The sequence below is a fragment of the Anolis sagrei genome, chromosome 5 (genome assembly GCF_037176765.1).
Source record: "Anolis sagrei isolate rAnoSag1 chromosome 5, rAnoSag1.mat, whole genome shotgun sequence".
NCBI classification, from domain to species: Eukaryota; Metazoa; Chordata; class Lepidosauria; order Squamata; family Dactyloidae; genus Anolis; species Anolis sagrei.
This window is the reverse complement of record NC_090025.1, coordinates 177,739,912-177,759,893: the sequence shown is the minus strand read 5'-3', so window position 1 is coordinate 177,759,893 and position 19,982 is coordinate 177,739,912. Positions and strand designations below refer to the sequence as shown.

Below are 19,982 nucleotides of genomic sequence, written 5' to 3'. Positions count from 1 at the left end.
ACTAGAACAAAAGATTCAAATTACAGGAAAGTATTCTTTACTGCAAGAGCTATCTAGCTTTGGAATAAACTCAGTGAATGGCAGACTCTCCTTCTTTTAAGGTGTTTAAAATAGGGGTTGGATACCCATCTCCCAGGAGAATCATAGAACTGGAAGAGGCCACATGGGCCATCCAGTCCAACCCCCTGCCAAGAAGCAGGAAAATCATATCAAAGCACCACTGACAGATGGCCATCCTTCCTCTGTTTAAAAGCCTCCAAAAAAGGAGCCTCCACCATAGAGAGTTGTACATTCATACAGAGCAGGGAGTTGGACTAGATGGTTCTGGTAGTCTTCTCCAACTCTTCTGACTTTAAATAGTGAGTGACATAGATGACAGTTCATTTGACTGAGGAAGTTTTATAACAGATAAATGAACTTTCAGAATCTTTGCTTAAGATGACCTCACATGAAAGATTCAGAATAAGTCTAACACTGGTGCTTCAAAAACATTAGGAGGAAAATCAACTAATGGTTTTATTGCTTTTGAAGGACAGTAGAATCTAGAGCCTCAGAGATCACTTTCACTGCAATTTCAGCTGCCTTAATGTCATGCTGGTCCTTCCACTCACAGGTAGCATAGCCAGAAGCAACTTCCTCATCAAGTGGCAATGGTCTCCATCAGGAGGCATTATGCCAGTGCGTATTCTGCCACAAGGTACCTGAAACAAAACTCATTGTGGCACCAGAGCCTCCTTGCACAAGGATTTGGGGGCAAGGCAGGAAGCAGCTGTACGGTTGTGGGCCGGAATCTGCTCAGTCAAGCGCAATGACCTATTTTCAAGCTTTTTCCGCTCAGGTGACAATGCAGCGGGAGCCGGATTCCAACTAAAAGCATCTGTAATGAACTCACACAGCCCACACTCAGAGAGGGAACCAAGGCGAGGCAGTCAGGTGGAAATTCTTACAACCACAAGATTCAAAGATATTAATAAGTAAGAGCACTTTTCTTTCCAAAAAGGAAACAACTCCAGGGGCAAAAGATGAGGAGAAGCCTTGCATCAGTCTAGAGGCACCCATGCTTGCAACAAATCCCAGAAAGAGGTCACTAATAATCCAGCCAGTGACCTCTCTGTACTAGCCAATCTTTACTATATATTGACCTGCAAGTAGGAAACTCAGGAGGGCTTCTGTATCTTTAATAGTTATGCAGAAGAGGCAATTTTAGGAGATGCTGCTTGTTATTTGTTTAAGATACAAGATTCTATTACAGTTTTCAATCTCAAAACCCTAAATTGCAGGTTGGAAGATAGTATCTTGGATAGTCGGTGGGGCCTGTCATGCTGCAGAAAGAAAATCTCCTCCAAATAACATTCCCTCTTCCATCTTACTTTCAAACATATAGAATGTTACTGGTGTTTTATGCTTTTAATGTTTTTTACAGCGTTTTTATTCACGCTGTAAATTTATTTAAATTTTATTAATTTTGTTTTAATTTTGTTTATGTTCATGGTGGCATCGAATCGTGCCTTGAGTCGCCTTCGGGCTGAGAAAGGTGGCATAAATGCAGTAAATAAATAAATAATAATAAATAAGTCCATCTACCCTTCCATCAATCTGACCATCTTGAGTGCCGATTTCATTTCCCTTGTTGCCTAGTTGTGCCAAAAAACAAAAATCTCCAGGTCCTTCCAAGAGTAACTGTTTTTGAATTTTTCTTCTTTTTTTGTTACATCTCCTGTTTTTTAATCTCATTTTTCTCTAATCTCATACCTACCCATTGTCTTCCTTTTTCACAGTTTCTCTGTTCTTGCTCCTTGTGGTACTGTCATTCAATTGCTCCTAAAGTTGCTGCTGTTCATGATTTATTTCTCTCTAGACTTTTCACCTTCTTGTTCTCACTGAACCCTGGCTCTCTGCTACTTCAGCTGTCCTCTTCTTTGGAGGATTACTCACTGAAAAATATCTGAGGCTACATCTAAAGAGGACAGCCAGATTGCTGTCTGTTGCATTCTTTAGAGACCACGTATTACCATTCTTGTTAGAACTCCACTTGCTTTCAGTTTGCTTTTGAGTTCAATTCAAAGTGCTGGTTTTTCTATACAGAGTTTTCAGATCCTCACATGAGCCTTTGAGACCCTCAACAGCAGCTCTGTTATGTAATTTATCACTTTGAGAAGCCAAAACTGGTGTGTACATGAGACGGAGTGTGGTAGCACCTCAGCTGTATAGTTCCCTCCCAAGAAAAATCAGTCTGGCTCCCAGAAGTAGTTTCCTGGATTATTTATGTGTTCGTTTCCAAAATGTCTGCCCACATTTCTAACCCACAAGGCTCCAATAAGAGCTTGCATTTAAATACAAAACCATACAAAAGGCAAACCAATTACACAGAGACGCAGACATTTAACAAAACAATAAAAGAAACAATTGAGACAAACAGCAGACATCCAAGCAATTCTAATTTAGCAACCACAGTACAACAAATTTCTTCATGATGAACAGAAGTGACTCAACCAATTTTTGAGTTCTGAGGGAAAGGTTTTCCATAGAGAAGCTAATGAGAAAGCCCTCTATCTACCAGTCTTTTGCTGAAGAAGTGTTCTTTGGAGAATAACCAACCACAACGAATTGGAACAATACAGGCTTTCCAGACAGAAGATTTCAAATACTGTCCCCAACATCATCAGTGAAAGTGATGAAAAATTTAGCTCTAACATCTCTGTCAGCATAAGCACATGATACTAAGCCAGATAGACAATAGTTTGAGGTTCAGGACATCCGTAGGGATACCAAGGTGCTTGTTTATAAAGCTATTGTCCTCCCAACTCTGCTATATGCCTGTGAAACGTGGACTATCTACAGACGTCACATGCAATTCCTGGAAAGATTCCATCAGCGTTGCCTCCAAAAAATCTTGCAAATCTCCTGGGAAGACAGGCAGACAAATGTCAGCATGCTGGAAGAAGCAAAGACCACCAGCATTGAAGCGATGGTCCTCCGTCATCAACTCCACTGGACTGGCCACATTGTCCAAATGCCCGACCACTATTTTCACTTCACTTCACTTCATTTCTTAATTAGTCGCTCTCCACCAAGGTACTCCAAGTGACTTACAATCTTAAATAGCATTTACAACTATCTCCCAAAGCAGTTGCTCTACTCTGAGTTCAAGAATGGAAAACAGAATGTTGGAAGACAGGAAAAGAGATTGAAAGATGGGCTCAAATCCAACCTTAAAAACTGTGTCATAGACACAGAGAATTGGGAAGCCTTGGCCCTTGAGCACTCTAGCTGGAGGTCAGCTGTGACCAGCAGTGCTGTAAAATTTGAAGAGGCACGAATGGAGGGTGAAAGAGAGAAACGTGCCAAGAGGAAGATGTGTCAAGCCAACCCTGACTGGGACCGCTTTCCATCTGGAAACTGATGCCCTCATGGCAGGAGAACATGCAGGTAAAGAATAGGGCTTCACAGTCACCAACGTACCTACCGCCAGTACACCAAACTTGGAAGACAATCTTACTCGATCAATGAGGGATCGCCTAAGTAAGTAAGGTCTGTCCAAATGGCACTGCCCTATTTTTCTGTGTTTAAAGCTTAGACGTCAAGTGGAACCTGAGATATGTCTCTTCTTGCTAGTTGTGAAGCTTATAAAAGGTCATTACCTGCTAATTAATCTGACTCAGATCAAGACATACAAAAACACTTTTTACATAAATTCCCACACATTGTAGAAAAGAGAGAGAATTACATCCATTTTTGTTAGCTTGATTGGCTGCCTTCAGCAATGATAGAGAAGTTACAAATTCAGGGCAGTAAGGAGACTAGCCTACCCTCCAGGAAAACACATCAGAACAAAGTGCCTCCAATCTAGCCAGTAACCTGCTCTCGTTTACCAGAATGTCTCTTACATTCAGAAAAAATAACCCCTGCTTTAAAAACAAATTGAAGGAGACAGTTGTGTCCGACCTTCCCAGAATCCTTCGACCCGCAGAACAAACAACCCACCCCTTGTGATGCTGCCAGTTCTGTTCAAGGCATGAGCCATCCGTTGCTTACGTGGCAGAGCTTATGAATGGATGGAGAGAAGATGACATTCTGAAGACAGAATGCAAAGAACAAAAGGTGAATGGAATCAAGACGAAAGAAAATCGACAGGAACAAAAAGGATGGCATATAAGGACACTAGAGAAGCTGGAGGAAAATGAGTGCATTAAGAGATAAAGACAGTGGGGCTGGCATAACATTGCTGATCTCGTAGGAGATGAGGTGGAGCAAAGAAGGGGAGGGGGATAATCTCTTCTACCTTTATATTCATCCCAGGATATATTATTCACCGCAACACACCTTTTCTCTTATCTGATTAACTGTGTTTGAAAATTATAGCTTCAGATATCTAACCATTGTTAATGCAAACCGGGAGTGTGTTTCTACCCTAGAATTAATGCAATTTGAACCACTGCCATGGCTCAATGCAACAGAATCCTGGGGTTTGTAATTTGGTGAGGCAGAGAAGGCTAAAGACCTACAGAGAAAACTAAAAAAACCCTTCTCTTCCTCTTTCTCCTTCCCTTCCACCTTTTCATCTTTCCCTCCTTCCCTCCCTTTTGTCTTCCGTTCCTTCTCTCTTTCCTTCCTCCTTCCTTCTCTCCCTCTTTCTCTTTCCATCCTTCTCTTCCCCCCTTTCATCCTTCCTTCCTTCTCTATTTGCTTTATCTTTCCATCCCTCCCTCCCTCCCTCCTTCCTTTCTTCCCTTTTATCCTTCCTTCCTTGTCTTTCCTTTATCCTTCCCTTCCTTCCTTCCCTCCCTTCCTTCCCTCCCTTCCTTCCTCCTTCCTTCCTTCCTTCCTTCCTTCATTCCACCCTTCCTTCTCTCTTCCCTTTATCCTTCCCTTCCTTCCTTCTATCCTTCCCTTTCACCCTTCCTTCTTTCTCTTTAGTATTTCCTTCCTCCTCTCTTTCCTCCCTCCTTCCCTCTCTCCCTCTTTCTCCTTCCATCCTTCCCTTCCTCCCTTTCATCCTTCCTTCTCCCTTTCCTTCCTCTTTCCCTCCCTTCCTTCCATCACCCAGGCCTTCCATAAGGGAGTGCTAACATGTGGCCCCCAAGTTAGAAAGTTTGCCCATGCCTGGTGTAGATGCACCCTATCTCATCCTTTGAACGAGAGAAATACGAGAGTGTGGGCTTTCGGCATACAAAGCAGGTGCTCTCCCTCTGAGTTGTGGCCCTCCTTGAGTAAGTTGATATAACTTTGTGGCTTTTGAGCTTGTTCTTGAGCCGACCTAGTTTTCCTATTATAAATTATGCCTTATCCAAAATTCTTGGGACCAGAGGTGTTTTGATTTTTGGATATTATTTTGGTTTGGATTTTGAAATATATTTGCACACACATACATAATGGGATCTCTTGGAGATGAGGCCCACACCTAAACACAACAGACATTTGTGTTCTTTTCCACCTTATACACATAGCCAGAAGGCAATTTTATACACTACTTTAAATAATGCTGAGCCTGAAACAAAGTTTATGTGCATCGAACCATCAGAAAGCCAAAGTATCACCATCTCAGCCAACCTTGTGGACATTTTTGAGTTCTGAAGTATTTTGGATTTCCAGATAAGGGACATTCAACCTGTATATGTTTGCTGTTCTATTGTGACTTCAGAGCTAAGCCAGCAGTTTCTGACCATTGTAGAGAAGCCTTCCCAGGAGCCTAGGATGGATGTTTCACAGCTTCTTTAAAAGGTATTCTATTATTCATCCCTTTAGTTTGACTAATTTAACAGGGCAGCTTTAGGTACAACATTTGCAGTATTCATTCCTGACTCACACGTAACACTTTCAGTTGATGTTCAAATTAGGCAAAACCTAACCAGGAAGGTGAGCATGTAATTATAATTAGCTTCACATTGGAGGAGAAATCCACAGTGAGTTTTGAAGTATGTGCATGTTAAAAATTCCAATTATTGCTCACATCATATTACATGACATATGCAGCTTGGGAAACTGTATGTCCAAAGAAACATCCAGCTGTTCAAAGGTTGCTGTGAAGGAAAGGAAGAACTGGATCTTGTGTAGGAAAATCAGTTACTTTAATCTTCACAAAGCAAAGTCGGTGGCTCCCCCCCCCCCCCTGCCCTTGCCATCGGTTTGAATTAATGTGTGATTCTAGGAGAGGTTTAATCTGGGAGCTTGTGCAACCCACATATTTGTGACGACAGAGTTGAAATGGACATGTGTGTGGATCTGTATGGTACTGCTTTTTTGTGAAGCCTCACCATAGATAACAAAAACGGCAGAAAGAAAGGGGCCATGTTAGGACAGGCAGGGTAGCTGGAGGCAGGACTGTTAGACGCATGCCATCGACTGTCCTTTGCTCCTTGCAGCTCGACTGAAGATTACTCACCCAGTGAAAGCAGAAGGAAAAAAAGGGGAGGAAGACAACGGGGGAGGAAATCAAATGGCAATTCCTGGATCCAAGCAAACAGAAATAGTGCTTTCTCTCTGGGCTCATGGAGATGAAAGGGAATGTTGCTTTGATCCTGTTTCCAACTGTCTGAAGCCCAGAATTTGCCCTCACCAAGCCTGAACGTCTTTCTTCTTCTTTCAAGGACAATTGACAGGTGAAATAGTGTTCTGGTTTTGAGGCAGAGGGAAGGTAACCTCAGCATATTTGTACCTGTTCATTCTCTGTTTGCTGGTATGCTAAGGTGCAAAAAGAAAGAGATAGGGAGGCATTGACCAAGTCATCTTCATTCATCTAGCCAGGAGAAAGAATTACTTTTCCTTTTCATCCCATACTGTCACACACATAGTCCACACTCTTCCTTTCCCAAATCAATGGCTTCTGCCTTAAAAGGTAAAGGTTTTCCCCTGACATTAAGTCCAGTCATGTCCAACTCTGGGGGATAGTGCTCATCTCCATTTCCAAGCCATAGACACCTCCAAGGTCATGTGGCTGGCGTGACCAGGTTGGAGGGTGGTAGCAGAAGCAAGGGGTACAAATAAAGCCAGAGGAGTAGCAATAGCAATGAAAAACTCATTACATTTGGAAATATTAGAAACAACAATAGATAAGGAAGGGAGATATATAGTGCTGATATGTAAAATAAATGGTAGGAAATATACAATAGGAAATGTATATTGCCCAAAAAAGGACAAAAGAAATACTTTAGAAAGTGGTTTAAGAAAGTACAAGAAATCTATCGAGGGGAGCTAATAGTTGGAGGAGACTTTAATATGGACCTTAGAAATAATGAGCACCATTACCTTCCCGCCGGAGCGGTACATATTGATCTACTCACATTTGCATGTTTTCGAACTGCTATGTTGGCAGAAGCTGGGGCTGACAGCAGAAGCTCACGCCGCTCCCCAGATTCGAACCTACAACCTTTTGGTCAATAAGCTCAGCAGTTCAGCGGTTTAACCCACTGCACCATCGGGGGCTCCGGCTTCTGCCTTAGTTACTTTAAATTATGATTTTTGAAATGGCAATATCAGAGAGATTACAGACCTTGGTTTGTCCAGATCAACTTATTTATTTTGTGTCAAAAGCACTGCATACAGAAGTATAAAACTGATAAAAATAGGAGCACAAGTGGCTAAATAATTTTTAACCTAAACAGGGCAACAGCGACCGCATTGTCTGTAGCTTTAAACAAGTTTTCCTCTGCACATGAGGCAGGGCATTGCGGACAAGCATACAGGTGCAGAGTTGTTTGTTCTACTCCACAGTTGCAATATCAGATCAATATGCAAACAGTGTATTAAATAAACATATAGAACGGGGGGATCAACACCAAGTTCACTGGTTGTAAGCAATTAAGCCCGAACCTTTAAATTAAGATATCTACTTATTAAATTCAACCTTGTTGTAGACTGGCTTAATATGACTTGGGAGCAGTACCAACTTAGTTCATGGTTTTACAATGAAAATACTGCACGGTCACATAAGTTACCCTCTGCTACCCAGAACAAGTAAGTGAGAATGAATGAATGAATGAATGGGAAGAAATACAGCAAATCATCTTTCAAGAGGGAGCACCAACAATGAGAGAAACGTGTGTGAAAGTGGCAAACTATATCCCCGGAAAAATTCCAAAGCCCAAGGTTATTAATGAAACTACATGATGACACTTCTTAATCCACAGAGGTTTCGTTGAGCAGCAAAGAGAACACACTGAGTCACTTGGTATTGCACCACCTGACATCTGCCAGGAAGTAGCAACCAATAGTGAGAGGACCAAGGCAGTGACATCTCTGGCCCATCCCCTGTTTGGATATCAGCCAGCATGCCAATGACTTAAATCAATAAATAGTTTTTTAAGATCTACATAGCCACTCAATGGAACACCTCAGCAAGCGAGAGATCCAAAGCGGCAGGCTAAAACCCAGAACCTCAACCAATGGCTGATACCAAATGAGAGACTCCCCCCTGGGCACACAGAAAACTGGACGACTTGGAAGGTGCTAAACAGACTGCTCTCTGGCACCACGAGATGCAGAGGCAAGAAATGGGGCTACAAAGTGGAATCCATGACATGCGAGTGTGGAGAAGAGCAAACCACAGACCACCTACTACAATGCAACCTGAGCCCTATCACATGCACAATGGAGGACCTTCTAATAGCAACACCAGAGGCACTCCAAAGGACATTTAATAGAATGCCAATTTTGCAAACTTTGTGTGTGTGTGTGTGTGTGTGTTAAATACAATACAACTGTTTGGTTCACTCCTGACATGATAAATAATACTTGGTTCACAGATTCCATGACTCCCTAGTCAATTCTTAAGATCAAAATTCACATCTCATAGTATTACTTATTTGGTATTAGAGACTTCTTTGTGCTCCAATATACATATTACAAAGGAAAGCTTATTGAGTCTGCTGAAAGTGTGTCTTCTTAAAGTAATCAGAGAGTGGAAATATTCCAATTAGTCCAGGTGTATGGCAGTGGGTTGGACTAGATGGCCCATGAGGTCTCTTCCAACTCTATGATTCTAGGTGCTTCCAATCGTCTTTTTTTTTTTAGAATGGTGACTGTTTGTCTTCCTCATATTGCAATAATGTTAAATCTAAGACCCTATATGTAGTTTGCGAAAAGAAAAGGAAGATGCTGAAGATGTAAGCAAAGGTTGGGCAAGTATACAACCGTTGCCCTGTTTTGAACTATTTTTCAGAATTGTCTCCAAAGCCCCTTTTCCTTGGATGAAAATTTGTCTTGCCACCAAATTTAGTAATAAGAGAGTATGTGTGAGATGAGCTGTAGGATGACATCATGATGAAGTAATTATATGACTGTAAAAACAACAATACACACGATTTCCTCTACCAACATGCTTGCTTGCTATGACAGCAGCTTTATTTGGGGAATAGTAGCAATGAATTAAATAACCATACACTCTCCCTGCCCTTCTGCTTGCATCATCGTCCTCTAAACATGGAAGACTATCTTCTGGATAGAAAAGTCTCCTCTGCCCTTGGAGAACATGTCCTGGAAAGTTCCCAAAGAAAGAGGAGGCTCAACTTTCAAAAGTTCATCCTCCAAACTAGAGACAGATATGAAAGGCCTTGCACAGTTCCCCTCCTCAAATGTCTATTTAATTCAATTTCAGAACACTTGAAGAGAGGATAATTTGATCATGTCAACTGGCCCTCAGCCAAAGCTTTACTGCTTCTGCTACAAATGTCTAGTCGTGATAAGGCTGTCTCCTTAACCAGCCAGCTGGTAGCAAACTATAGTGGTCTGGGACAGTTGTGAGTCTCGTATGAAAAGCAGAAGGGACAAGAGACTCAACCAAGATTTCACGAAGTTAGTATTATCAGAAGTATGCTCTTTGTTTGTTTATAATACAGAGAGGCAACAAAAGTCTTGATTCAGAAACAAGACCTGATGACAAAAACAATTTAATCGTTACTGCAAATAGATGCAAATATTGTAACTGTTGGAATTCAGCCTGTGATTGTGTTTCAAGATCAAGGTGCTTTAGATCTGGGGAATGATGTCAATGATGGCCAAGATGGCGATGGTCTGGTCAATGATATTAAATGCAGAGAATGACATAGAGACACCGTTTCAAAGTGTAGTTTCCCGTGAGAATGTTCCCACAGGGTATAGGGATGATAATTTACTCCCTGAATTGCTCCCAGAGACATCCTAGGATTTGGGGCTTGAAAACAACTTGGCACCTGGAGGAACTAATGAACATATTAGAGAAGTTTGGACTTTATTTTTGAACTTTGCTGAACCCTACCTTGGAATACTTTGTTCCTGCTTATCTTCCTACTTAATTGGATTTACCTATTATCTTAAAGTGTTTTTTACCTTGCTGCTTTTTATTTATCTTCAATAAAAAGGATTGTTATACTACTCAATGTGTGCTGTTTTAAAGTCAGAGGGTTATTCTTGTTCTGGAGTTCAACGGTAACATTGTGTACAACTGTTAAGGCTGTTCCTAAAGAATTCAAAAATATAATTGGTGAAGACTGTAAGATCCCTCTGTTATTGATTATTCCAAATAGAGCCCACATCTCTGGAGAGAAACAATGGCATTAAACCAATTTCATTCTATATTCCAGAGATCCTAGATTAAGGACAAACTACATGGTGACCTCCAGATGTTTTGGACTACCTCATTCCTACCCAATATGGTTAATACCAGAGATTATAGGAGTTGTAGTCAAAAACATATAGAAAGCAGCTCATGTCTTTTGCAGGGATCAGAGAAACATTGTATATTTTCAAGGATAGGAGACAGTTGCAAGCTAACAAGACACCTCAAAGATCTTTCACAGCTGATTTTCAAGCCTGTCAGGCCTGTTTTCAACACTCAACATAGTTTTGCAAATATCAAGATCCAGTGCAGTATAAGGAACCCAACAAGGTTAGCACTGGTCACCAATTTCCTTATTTCATATTTTTACTAGAGATCTTTTTACTTATGCTGTCTGCTATTACTTTAATTATTACCCTACTAAAAGTGTTTTTGGATGGAAGGTAGGAAGATAAATGAAGTACTACACAATTCTTTCAAATTTGCTTTTTGCCCAGATATCCTCACAGTAATTGGACATTGGCCGAAGTGCTGGGCTGTTTTTACATCTCAGTCTTACCGTCCCAGTAATGTACAACCAAACATCACTCTGAAGTTCAGAATTACAACTGCCCTAGGCTTTTATTCTTTAGGATGTCTGCCTACTTATACTGCAGATGGCACTACTGGTCATAGCTGTGCCATTTATCAATGTAGCATTACATCCTACAAAGGGTGTAGGATGTAGGTGGATTTTTCTTCCTGAGGATGCTAACTGATTTGGAAGTACATGTCTCACAGACTTTTACAGAAGGATAACCCAGGCCCCTTGATCCTTGTGCTGTGGATCCTACTCCCATGTAAGCCTACATCCTCTTTTCTTTGAGATCTTTTCCTTACTTCATTTATGCAAACCAACTTTTTTCCCTCCTCCAATGATTTTCTGTGGGATTATTCCCAGTGCTTCCCAGATATAAAAAGAAGTTATTATATCAACTTATTTCTCACAATCAAAGTTTGGAAGAGAGAATGGAAGGAGGGGAAAAGTAAGTGAAACACAGCAGCCATAACCAATGAAAGTAAAGGGAGTGGTAAACAACGGTTGTGGAAAAGCATGTGGTTGAAGGGAAACACTTACTCTAGAACGTCCCGGTTGAATTGTTTCTTGCTGTTTCCTAAAAACTCCCCAATCATCTGTCGACTAAGACCCTTGCGCTGCAACAGAAAATGTGCCACTCCGATTGGAGTATCTGGGATGAACCCTCGAGAGATCAGGAACTGAATCCCCTTATCTGGATTTCTGAAATGAGAAGAAAGGTAAGGATACATTATGCCTCAGTCAATGAAGTAGATATATTCCCTGGCATTATCTCGTTAACGGAACATGTAGCCCCAGAAGCAGAAATGACATGGAAAGAATAAGAAAGGTTTCCAGTATTACAAAAATGAACAACTGCGTGGTATGTTTCAGTAGTCTTTTTATCCAAAATTAACCATATTCACATGTGAAATGAAACAATCAGGCCAAATAAGCCTTTCATAAGTAAAGTGGGCTTAAAGTTAACCTTAAAAACTGTGGCATAGACACCGTGAACTGGGAAGCCTTAGCACTTGAGTGCTCTAACTAGAGGTCAGCTGTGACCAGCAGTGCTGCAGAATTTAAAGAGGCATGAATGGAGGGCGAAATGGAGAAATGTGCCAAGAGGAAGGAGCATCAAGCCAACCCTGACCGGGATGGCCTTCCACCTGAAAACAGATGCCTTCACTGTGGAAGAATATGTGGATCAAGAATAGAATTCCACAGTCACATATGTACCCACCGCCAAGACACTACACTTGGAGGGCCATCATACTCGGACAACGAGGGATCGCCTAGATAAGCAAGCATAAGTAAAGAAAAAACATTTTGAACTTTCTAGAGATCATTTAGAAGTTTTTTCTAAAATACATCCAGGGATGATATTTCTGTTTTGTCAGCCCCCACTTTTTTATGATATTCCTTTCACTGCCCAGTTTAGAAATCTGTGTTTTTAAAAACGCACTGTGAAGAGATTATCTGCTTTTGCTATTCACACATGTCCAGTAAGGGATTCTGGAGGCAGCTGCTGGCTATCTTGCCTGTTCTAGTTAGAGCTACAGTAGGTAAAGCTAGAACATTCCTGCTTCTTAGCACATTCCTGCTTCTTGGCAGGGGGTTGGACTGGATGGCCCATGAGGTCTCTTCCAACTCTTTGATTCTATGATTCTAACAGAATCCCATTTTCCCCCAACTCAAGCTATACTGAAAGGTTCATTGCAGACAGACTGCTGCAATTCAATCCTGAAAGCCTGTTTCTCCAGTCTCTCGTCACTGTCTTCCCAGTATTGATGGTACTGGGAAAAGGCCCCTCCCAACCAAACATTAGACAAGGAAAGAAAGTGGTTGAGCAGGCATTAAATACTTTGCAAAATGGAGCTTCTTTGTCAAGGGTTATTGTTTACTGAGCTATGCCTGTAATTACTTGAGTGCCTTATTCATTCATTATTCTTTCTTCCAATAAGCTCAAGGCAGCATGCATGATTCCCGCACCCACCCTCTGAATGTATCTTCATGAGAGTACTATGAAGTAGGTCAGGCTGAGAGAGCCTGGCCTGGGGCACCCAATGAATTGCACGGCTAAGTAGGGGAGAAAGCCTGGATACCTCAAGTCCCAGACCAATAATATTACCACTATACCACACTGGCTTTCTATTACCTTTCTATATAGGCCAACACGCAAAGCTTTCTGTGAAGTTCATAAAATCATATTAAAACTAGGACGTATAAAAATAGCACAAAAACCAATAACAGCAACAATAACACTAGTTATGAAATGAAACCAAAGAGACACCAAGAGTGATACATTACCATTTAAAAGGAAGGAACATGGGGTTTTTGAAGAAAGTAGAGGAGGAAGAAAAAGATTAGGTAAGTTTTTTGAAAAAAGACTTTCACTTGGTGTCAAAAAGATCACAACATAGCAGGATATTTTACCACCATGCTCAAGTACACTTCTTATACCACAACAGAAAACAGGGAATTTGGTCTTTCAGAAGTTTAGATACTTAGGCAAGGTCAGGAAGAAAGAAGGAAACCTATTGGGGAAAAGATTGCCACAATATATGGGAGCTTCCAAAGGGAGATTAAAAATGCATTCTTTATGACCAAAGTAAAAATTCCAAAGCATGAGTTCTCTTGCTTTAAAACCAAAGCTTGAAAATAGTAAGTCACAGTTAACATTGCTTCCAAGAAGTACATAACCAAATAATATTTCACAATGTGGTAAAATGCAACATGTGGGAATGATGCTATAAAGGGGATGGAGGGATGGGGGACAACAAGGTTTTTTGTTTTTCATTAAAGGCATGCCTAGTCGTGTTGAGGGATAGTTTTGCTCCAGCAGACAAGAGTCCTTTGTCCCACCCTGGTCATTCCACAGATATATAAACCTGCTTTCCTAGTTCCAACAGACCTCACTACCTCTGAGGAAGCTTGTCATAGATGCAGGCGAAACGTCAGGAGAGAAAGCCTCTGGACCATGGCCATATAGCCTGAAAAAAAACCTACAACAACCCAGTGATTCCGGCCATGAAAACCTTCGACAATACAGTTTTGTATGATTTTTTCTTATCCTGTTGTTTTAAAAATAACAAAAAACAACAAAACATTACAAAGTAACACAACGTTACTCTCTAAAACAGAAGAATGAGAAAACAATGTAGAACCCATTTTCAACACTTTAACCAATGAGTAATGAAAGTAATTTACATTCAAAAGGTAACTTACCAAACCCTGTTAACATGAAACAAGGTGTAACATATGAAAGGGGTCAGATGATTTACCACACATAATTCTGTATAAATCAACCTCAGGTATAAGTCAAGGCTTTTTTAAAACCAAATTTATGGATGTGTTGTCAAAGGCTGTCATGGCCGGAATCACTGGGTTGCTGTCAGTTTTCCTGGCTGCATGGCCATGTTCCAGAAGCATTCTCTCCTGACATTTTGCCCACATCTATGGCACACATCCTCAGAAGTTGAGTGGTCTGTTGGAAACCAGGAAAGTGAGGTTTATATATCCGTGGAATGTCCAGGGTAGGAGAAAGAACTCTTCTCTGCTTGAGATACGTGCAAATGAATGTTGCAAATGGCCACCTTGATTAGCATTTAATGGCCTTGCAGCTTCATAGCCCGGCTAGTTGCTGCAAAATTTATGGATTTTGCTATGACCCATAGATAAGCTGAGGATAATTCCATAGTGAGGGGAAACTCTCCCTGATGGCTACTACCATTTCCCCTCCCCAATTTTCAAAAAGGCAAAAAGTGGCCTCAGAAAGAGGGAATAAAGGAGGCCAGTGCTACTTTTAGGTTTTCCTGGGGTGAACTAAACTCTTGCCTTTTGTCACTCTCCTCTTTCTCATTAGAATTAAGGTACTGGCCCACAGATGAAATGACCCAGGTATTTTGGGTTGATTTATCCACTAACATTTTCAGACTTCATAGAGGCTCTTCACAAAGTGCTTTCCTTAATCCTGCCAAACCTCATCAAATGGGCTTTAAGCCCCATCCTAGAATGCTGCCCAGATGCAGCCAGGATAGAGACCACCAGAGCCCATCACATAACTCAGAGGTACTTCCAGTGGGGCTCTGTGTCAGCACTTTGCACACTTTGTCTTGGCATCATGCTAAACAACACTCCTGGGAACAAGAGTGTGTACCCGTGTACTTATTCACGAAGCTGAGGACAGTGCAGGATGAAGCTGAGGCCAGATGGATTCTAGCGTGGGATGGTAAGCGGGTGATGCGGGGAACTGTCTGACAGTATGCTCCACATGCTCCCACCCCCCCCCCCCATGGATTTGCCATGCTGCACCACAGATATCCTCATTGTCCTCCAGCTTAAGGAGCTCCATGTGATGAGGTCCTTAGAGACCAACTGTCAGTTTTGGTTCACTGTTGTTCTGTCACTAAACTGATTTGCTGAATCGCAGCCAGTGCAAAAGCTGCTGTGTAGGTTACCATGCACTAATACTGCCTTTAATATTCTTTCAGCAGTCTACAATTAGATTAACACCTTCAGCCTTATATTGTTTCTGGATTTTGTTGGCAATCATTCTTCTTTTTTTTCCCGAGGAGCTTAGTGTGTTTGGCTCAATGCTGTGAAATTCCTCCAGCTTCTCCTGGCTTCCCCTCCGCCTACAGAGATGGCCACCCACACAAATGCTGCTATTAGAGCAACGCTGCATAATGAGGCTTTCTCCATTCCAGGAATTCCACCCACTCACCACAAAATGTGTTGTCGTTTGAAGTGTCGAGTCACAAATGCGTTCAGTCAATTCACGGTAGGCTGTCACAGTTCAGAATATTACTCAATAATTGCTCATAAGGGAGTTACATGATTGAAGACATGGAGGATAAGGCCACACAGGAGACCTCTTGGGCCACACAGACCCAGTTTTTGTACAGGGTAGCAGTTACAATACTGCAGGTAAACCACTGGCGTTATTAAATCCTGTCAAGAAAAGTTTATATAACCAAGCATACTGACATTTATTAGTGGGAACAATAATGGTTGTTGTTCTATTGGGAGCACTTCCTGTAACTGAAGTCTTCTGTACACAGCCATATTGTGAAAAGAAATAGCATTAAAACCATTTGGCAACCAAAGTCATTATTTTTAATGATCAGAGAGGGCTTTGTGCAAAAGGTAGCTTATTCCACTGAGGAAAGCAGGATCAAAAATGCAAGTTGTGATTATGATCCAAAATTAAAAGTGTGGTGGAAGGTAGAAAAAAGGTCTCTTGTCAACTCTGAATACACGTACCATTAAAATTATTTGCCTTTATGTAAATAAGCCTTAGAGCAAGTAAGTGCTGACTTGTGTATGACAAATGTCCAGCAATGATGCATGGATGGAGAAAGAAAAACATGACAAGATGAGGGTCGGGCATCAGAGGAGAAGGGGACCCCTGTGTCTACAGGTGAAACATCCCCGGACTTTGTGTAGATACATGAAACCAAGAACAACCCTTGTGAAATGAAGGACTTGCAAGGGAAGCATACCATAGAGTCACATTGGCAGAGCTAGAAAATGCCTAGATGGGGCACATTTTGTTAGATGTAGACAGGCCTGTAACCAGGATTTTGATTCGGGGGGTGCTGAGTTTAATTCGGGGGGGGGGGGGCTGAGTTTGATTCGGGATGGGCTGAGGATCTACCCTAGCAAACTTTTTGTATCGTTATCCCAAAAACCCCATGCATGTGGGATATATTGAGCATGGTGATCAGATCATGATATGAATAAACAAAACAGCTTAAATAATGTGCCAGTAAGGTCTTCTCGCGGACCATTCTGAGAATTTCAAGCCCCCCCCCCCCCCCCCCCCAGTTACATGCCTGGATGTAGATAAATGAAATATCTGATACCCGGGTTGTACTATATTAATATCTGCTCTAGCAAATATGGTGGTGCCATTCACAGAAGTTTGCAATGGCAATTCTGCAAGGCATTTGAGGGGCCGAGCCCTGTCTTCATAAAGATCTTAACACTGCTCTTGAAACAAATTGAAATGAGGTGGCCAGTACATTTTCATGCTTACTTCTACAGGATCAATTTCAGCTTCTTCAGTCTGAGTGTGCAAACAAAACTTGCTTAGCAGTTTGACTCAGTTCATATCTGCTTGACTTGTGTCCATCATGGTCTATTTAAACCATCCCTGGAAGAGTTAACTAGATAGGATCAGGGAGCAGTTCACCACCTAGAAGGGAGTATAGTGGTAATTTCTAATCTGTTTAAGAAGATAATGGCACAACCACTTTAGAAAAATATCTTCCTGAACCCAGACATTCATAGAAATTATTGCCTGTGGACACCTCATTTGGTGGCAAGGTGACACTTCAAATATTATTGGAGGATTATCTATATCCATTCCATTCTGGGTTCTAGCTTGATTACAGAATGATTCAGCCTAAGTCACTAAGAGTTTCACTGCAGAAGAACAGGATGAGTTCAAATCTGCTAGTCTCTGAACACGGCTTTTTAATGCCACTGATCATGGTATTGAGTTGGGGGGATTGTTTTGTGGCAGCTCCACTCCTGTCTAAAGGGCAGGTTCCAGAGGTGGCTGAATTCTAGCACTTGGCAGTCTTGTTGCAGGCTGCATCAAGGTATGATGTCATCTCCAACACAATATGGAACTTCTGGGTGAAGACCTTACATTTGTTTTACCATTCCTAATAACTTGACTTGATTTTACTGTAGATCTTTTAAAGATATCATAATCATTCTAAGCCACAGCCCTGGGCAAAAGGCAGGGTAAAAGGAAAAGATGGTGGAACAAGAGGAGGATAAATGGTGTACACAGCTGGCTAGTCATCTATTGAGTTAGGTAAGGGGAGAATTGGAGTGGTAAAATGGTTTGCACACTGGACTATGACTCTGGAAGCACAGTTTGAACCCCTGCTCAGCCATGAAAACCCACTGGATAATCTTGGGCAATATGAACAGCCTTAAAAGCTATTGCTCAGGTACTGAGAAATATGAACATGAAAGCATGATTACATTTATGTCCTGCTTGTGGGTTTTAGAAGGGGTCTGGTGTGTGAAGTGAATGCTGAACTAGGGAGAATGCTGGTTTGATCTTCCTTGGCTGTTACATTCTTACTATGAGCTAGTAGCACTTCTTTGTGGGACAACAAGCCTGGCCTTTCCTTGATAGGACAATCTAAAGTCTGTCTTGTGGAACCAAGGCAGACTGTGGACCATTGCCTTGAACATCAGACCAGAGGTTTACACATACTGTAGTTCCCAAGCAAGCTCCAATCCAGGGTATTATCATCTTCACGGAGACGTTGGGTGGCATAGAGGTTTGAGTGTTGATTACAACTCTGGAGACCAGGATCTCTATTCAGCCATGGAAACACATTTCATGGTCTTGGAGAAATCATACTTTCTCAACCCTCTCTGAACAAAATTGCCAAGAAGACCCAACAAAAACAACAGAGAGAAAACAACCAGGGACAGCTAATCACCTCTCAACAAAAGATTCCCCCAGGCACTAACAAGCCACACCAAAAAACTGCCAGGCCATCAAATGCTAATCAAGGTGGTCAGTTGAAACATTCCCACCTAGCTCCAACAGACAAGAGTTCTTTGTCCCACCCTAGACATTCCACAGATATATAAACCCAATTTTCCTAGTTCCAACAGACGTCACTACCTCTGAGGATGCTTGCCATAGACGCAGGTGAAACGTCAGGAGAGAATGACCCTAGAACATGGCCATAAGGCCTGAAAAAACCTACAACAACCCAGACCCAACAAAAAGTTTGTCTTAGTGTTGTTAAAAGCTGGAAATGTCTTGAAGGCAAACAACTACATGCAAAATGAGCTTTGTGAAGTATGTGATTGCTCTTGCCTTAAAGATGGATCACTTGTCATTTTCCCCCTTTTATTCCTTTAACATTCCTTGTATATTTCAAGTGAGAAGACACCCTGAAATTTTTACAAAATTTGCTTTCAGTGGCAGTAATACTTAATGGAATAGTGCTAATGCCATTTACTCCAAAGCGTGGAAAATTACCTTTAGGAAGAATGAGCACTATGAAACTCATAAGCCACCCATAACTGAACAGTGATAGGATGATGCTTTGGTAAAGGTAGACGTCTGGGTATTTTAAATTAATAAAGGATTTGATTACATTTAAATAACATTTCACCCTTCTCCTTACTTGGGGCCTAAGACAACTTCCAGCAAGATACTATTAAAAGCCTGACAATCTAAAAAAAAAATGTGTTAAAATACTGATAAAATTAATTTAAGAACAAAGCCAAAGGAAATAAACATGAAGCACACATGTTCATATGTGTTTATATGTCTCCAGGTTGCCTGTCAACTTACAATAACCCCATGAATTTCATAGGGTTTCCTTAGGCAACAAATACTCAAGCATCTCTTCCTGGAGATGGGAGCGAAGTCTAAACATAAAATTTATATACATATAATGCATATAGCCTAAGATTGTGTGCATGAAACAATGTTTGTGCACACTGAATCATCACAAAGCAAAGGAATCACTATCTCAGCCATCTTTGCAGTCAATTTTAGAGTATTTTGGATTTGGGAATTCTGTATAAGGGATGTTCAGTATGTATATATTGAGCAGAAAGGAGGAGAGAACCAAACCCCGAGGAACCCAGGAGGGAAAAACCCAGGTGTCAGACAGATATCAGAACATTATCTTACCACTCTTCAGTTATGGATGTCTTCAGCATATCAGTATAGGCATTCTTCACAAAAAGCAATTTTCACAGCTTTGCAATATCATCACTCAAATGACACACACCTTTCTTCTGAACATTTTCACAGCAAATGAATACAGAAAGTGAATGAGTAATCAGATTGTCCGTTATGATTGTAAAAGAAGATGTCTTGCAATAAGCCCAAGCACAGTT

General features: G+C 41.3%; 1 protein-coding gene across 7 annotated transcripts in view; it reads right to left on the bottom strand.

Moving 5' to 3' along the window:
- IQSEC3 (IQ motif and Sec7 domain ArfGEF 3) overlaps positions 1-19,982 on the bottom strand; it is a 204,767-nt gene that overhangs the window by 31,109 nt on the left and 153,676 nt on the right. For all 7 annotated transcript variants that reach the window (XM_060776752.2, XM_060776753.2, XM_060776756.2 and 4 more), the window contains exon 5: positions 11,649-11,810. In XM_060776752.2, the coding sequence (XP_060632735.2) occupies positions 11,649-11,810 (162 nt within the window). The remainder of the gene's footprint in view (positions 1-11,648; positions 11,811-19,982) is intronic.